Source organism: Rutilus rutilus (genome assembly GCF_951802725.1).
Source record: "Rutilus rutilus genome assembly, chromosome: 21".
Taxonomy (NCBI): domain Eukaryota; kingdom Metazoa; phylum Chordata; class Actinopteri; order Cypriniformes; family Leuciscidae; genus Rutilus; species Rutilus rutilus.
This window is the reverse complement of record NC_140226.1, coordinates 1,230,381-1,235,000: the sequence shown is the minus strand read 5'-3', so window position 1 is coordinate 1,235,000 and position 4,620 is coordinate 1,230,381. Positions and strand designations below refer to the sequence as shown.

Below are 4,620 nucleotides of genomic sequence, written 5' to 3'. Positions count from 1 at the left end.
AAACAAAGCGCAACTCCTGACATTCAGATGTAAAGATATCCCTCTTTGAATTTGGGTTGCCTGAGAGACTGATTGGTCGTCTGAGTAATATGAGCCCGCCCCCGTGTCTCTATGACACTGTGATCCAGAGTTATGTTCAATACAAAATCCCTCTGCAATTTACCATAGTAGGAGAAACACATGCGTTTCAGGGGCCGTCCTTCGCCATAGTGTGTCTATGGGGCAACTTTGAGCAGCTCCTGCCCCCCAGGGGTGCAACTTTTACCCCATTGTGAGGTATGTTCTTACAGAGCCTGCCAGCCTCTTCAAATGTGGCAAATCACACGTTTCTGCGAAATCCTCTCTCAGAGCTACGACTCGTCAAAGTTGTCCCAATGTTAAATCTAAGGGATTTTTCGCCCAATTTTACATCATACCCCCGATCGCTAATAAAAGATAAAGTGCTCCATTCCTCAATAATCCGCATGATAATAATTGTGCAAGAGAACAATAGTGATGCTTTGCCACTAATAATAATTTCTCAATCCAACATAATTAGTCAGTCAAACACAACAGACTGTCAGAATAAACTGTTTTAAACTGATACACAGACTATAAGAGCCAATAAAATGAAGATGATCAGATGAAGATCACACACACACTTACAGCTCTTCATCTACAGCAGAAATCTCAACACATCTCATTGATTTATTGTTATTTAAATTTCCCAAAGTATCAGTTTCTCTTGATGGACACAAATGTCTGAATCTCATATTTAATGTTTGTAGTTGATGCCGTTAAACACTGATGATAAAACGAGTGTGAAACTAATAACAGCACTGACAGTGATCAGAGGAAAATGTGTTTGATCAACAGGACGAGTGTCATAATTCATAATAATCTGTGTTGGGTTCACTGTCGATCATTATATGAAGATCAGAATAAAAGCATCTGCTGATTGTGTCTCATCAGCTCCTGTGATTCTGGATCCAAACACTGCAAGTCCACGTCTCGTCGTGTCTGATGATCTGACCAGTGTGAGAAACAGCCGGAACTATCAACCTCTTCCTGATAATCCAGAGAGATTTGACAACTATAATTACTGTGTTCTGGGTTCAGAGGGTTTTAACTCAGGAACACACTGCTGGGATGTGGAGCTTAAAGAGAGTCAACTCTGGACTCTTGGAGTAACTACAGCATCAAAACAGAGGAAGGGATGGGTTTTCTTCGACACTGATATCTGGTGTGTGTCGTACGGATGGATTTTAGGTTTTCTTGTTAAACAGAAGCTTGATCGTGTGAGAGTGAATCTGGACTATGACAGAGGAACGGTGTCGTTCTCTGATCCTGTAACTTACACACATCTACACACATTCACAACCACCTTCACTCACACACTCTTTCCATTCTTCTGGTGTTCTTCTTCCTCTCTGAGGATCTTATCGGTCAATAGTCAGTAAACGTCACTCCTGTAGATCTGGATCTTCCTGCTTTCATCATGTTTCCAATATTTAATCCATATCACATGAGTAAGAGTGCTGTTGATCTGAATATCAGTACGGTGGCTGTAATTGGGCCGTGATGATCACATGACTGATATCTCTTACGGATAGTTCCTTTTATGAAAGTAAATAAGGATAAGTAAAAATATAATAAATATGTAATATAGTAGCCTACACATGTTTAGCAAAATACTCTCTATAGCTCTTTTTTTTCTAGCCAACTAACGTGCTATAGCCTATTATGGTCATCAAATGGCTTTCCTGAGGTAAATGTTATGTGACAATTGTTCTCCAGCTGTTTTATTGACCCTTTCCGCGGTTGAAAAACACTGATTGGTCGATATTATGTATGATGAATATACATTTCGGTAAGTTGTACTGTTTCTTTTAACATTGTTCATTCGTGTTTATTTACTATTAGCTAGAGATGATCGGGTCACGTGCGCTAGGGATCTGTCACGTCACATTTACAAACGCCAAAACGGTGTTTATTGTTTGAATTTCGTAATAAAATTGACAGAATCTGAGAGTTGATTATTTTATATCATAAGTAGCCTAACCTGCTCTGTCTAGTCTGTCGGTCTCCGTGTCCTCTTTGCTTCGCGATTTTTCTGTGCGTGAGAAAATGGATGTGTGGCGTGAGAGCGTGTGAAAAGTGTCAATTGCGTGTGGCAGCTCTGTAGTAACAGTATAAGGAAACGGTTTAATTCTACTTTAGAAGTACATTTTCACAAAAAAACGTGTCCCGGGAAAGAATATAAATTTTCCGGGACTGACGCTCAAAAAACAGAACAATCCCTGGAAAACCGGGACGGGTGGCAACGCTAGGAAGACCCACCTACTGGGTCCAGCAACATCACAGTTAATCAACACAGTAGAGGATGTAGACATTGCAGATAAATGTTCTCTCACTGACTGCTCTCAACATTGGAATACACATGAAGACTATTCTGCCGCTGTTAGGATGATTGCAGAAGTGCTCGAGCCTGACTAGCTTGGCAGATCGCTAACAGGTTCCTCCAAGAAAGACTCAGATGCCAGACTTCGTTTGAGTGTGATCTACTGGAAGGAAGCACTGTAAAACTGAACAAACAATAAAGAAAATGTCAAATAATGTGTCTTTACATCATAATTCAATTGTTACATTCAGATTATAACATAATGAAGGTGTATATTTCTATACAGATGGCCAAACAAATCAGCTCTGCAATCTTATCTTCTTTAGAAATACAATTATACTTGTATTTTACTATATTAGCAATCAAAAATACTTCACTAAATACTCACAGACATGTTTTCAAAGCCTTTGTAACATGAAACCGCATGGGAGGAAAAAAAAAAATACTATGGAAGTCAATGGGGTCCATCAACTGTTTGGTTACAGACATTTTTCAAAATATCTTCTTTTGTGTTCAGCAGAAAAAAATAAATTCTTACAGGTTTGAAACAAAACAACTTCACATTGTAGCACAATAAACTTAAATTACTCCGTCATTTATGGTCATACAGAAAAAAGAAATATGAAAAAAGAATCTGTGAGATGTCTACTTTTGTATGTGTCCACTTACAATCAAATCAATACATTGTGCTTTTGTAAAATAAAGAAAATAAACAGGGTTCTGCCTCTCCGTTGCGGTGAACTTTTTTTTCTTGAGCACGTCTATAAACTGAAACAAAACTCAGCGAATACTTGTCACACATTTGTGACCCTTCACGGAAACCAGGGACACAAGTCGGCAGCACAACTTTCGAGCAAAATGAGAAAGAAGCGTTTTTTTTCAAAATTGGTGATTTTCGTTTTTTTGCAGAATCTGTTAGTTGAGATCACGAAGAAGCTTCTCCATGTTTGAGATAGCAGTATTGGTATATTTAAAAGCGTACATTTTGAGTTTGAAATCGGCTTGTTTTTCTGAGATTCTAGCACGCAGTAGGGGCGTGTCATTGTCGGTGTGTATTTCCATACTGAATAAGCCGGCGTGGCTACTTATTATGCAGCGCTCTGGTCGGCTCTATCTGATTTCAAAATTCAATGAACATGGACGCCAATAACATTACGATGTCCAGCAATCAATTTAAATAGTAGGTTACACGGGGTTTAATTTGTCGTTTATTGAGATGTAGCCTAATACATGTTGTCAGTGCCAATACATAGATCCACCTTTATAATTAACGTTTATATGAATGGTACAGTGGTAGAGCTTTCGCCAGCCGTATCAGAGGTTGAGAGTTCAAATCCCCCCTTGTATAGTTTTTTTTTTTTTTTTTTTCTCGTATAGTTTTTTTTCTCTCATCAAAACGATGATGTTCATCAGTGGTTGTATATCAAGCAGGGACACACAAACGTTTGAATTATTTTGTTATTTCAACAGAACAAATAGAGAGTATCGCAACGCAACGGATTGAAGCGCGCGTCGAGTGAAGACAATGCAGTGTGTGCGCGAGCCACACGAGTAAACACTGTATCTGCGCCACTGATCGCAGCGGCAACGAGCACTTTGATCACTTGATTAAAAAAAACACATTTCAGCGCTAGTATCTTATTTAAAAAACGAACGAAATGAATGCTCTGCCAGTTAACTGGAGATGTTTTATTTAGAGAATTTGTAGAATTGGTACATTCAGGGGGGAGGGGGAGACGGGGGAGCTTTACAGGGGGTATGACTTATCTAAATGAGATGTAAATGAGCCCTATTGTCATTCCCAGAAGGGTGAGAACTTGCCAATCTTTAGAAGCAGATTTCTACCATTTCAGTTTTTTTTTAAGTGCCTACCTTCAAATGGCCACAACTTCTCCAAATATTATCAGATTTACATTTGTTACACATCGTTGGAAAGCTTGAATACTACACTTTCAGAATATGTGAATAACTCAAAATGCCCCAGAACCGACTTGTGTCCCTACTTTCCGTGACTGGTCACATTTATGAGCCATATACCTTTATAAACATTTAAGTGTGTACTTTTAAATGATCGGATTCAAACTAAAAACAAATATTCTCTGTTTAAGTAATTTGTATAAAACCAACAAGATGTCCAGTATCTCAAACCCTTGCGCATTATTTTTAATTTGACCACGCCCACACGCACAAAAAGAGATTGACATGCAAATCGTCCATGCCTCACACGAACGTGCTCGTTA

General features: G+C 38.8%; 1 protein-coding gene across 1 annotated transcript in view; it reads left to right on the top strand.

Moving 5' to 3' along the window:
- The window catches only part of LOC311280690 (E3 ubiquitin-protein ligase TRIM35-like), a 17,214-nt gene extending 15,206 nt beyond the window's left edge, over window positions 1–2,008 (top strand). Inside the window, exon 6 of the mRNA XM_084393066.1 lies at window positions 952–2,008. Coding sequence (XP_084249192.1) covers window positions 952–1,439 — 488 coding nt within the window. The 3' untranslated portion in view covers window positions 1,440–2,008. The remainder of the gene's footprint in view (window positions 1–951) is intronic.
- Window positions 2,009–4,620: the final 2,612 nt, after the last annotated feature.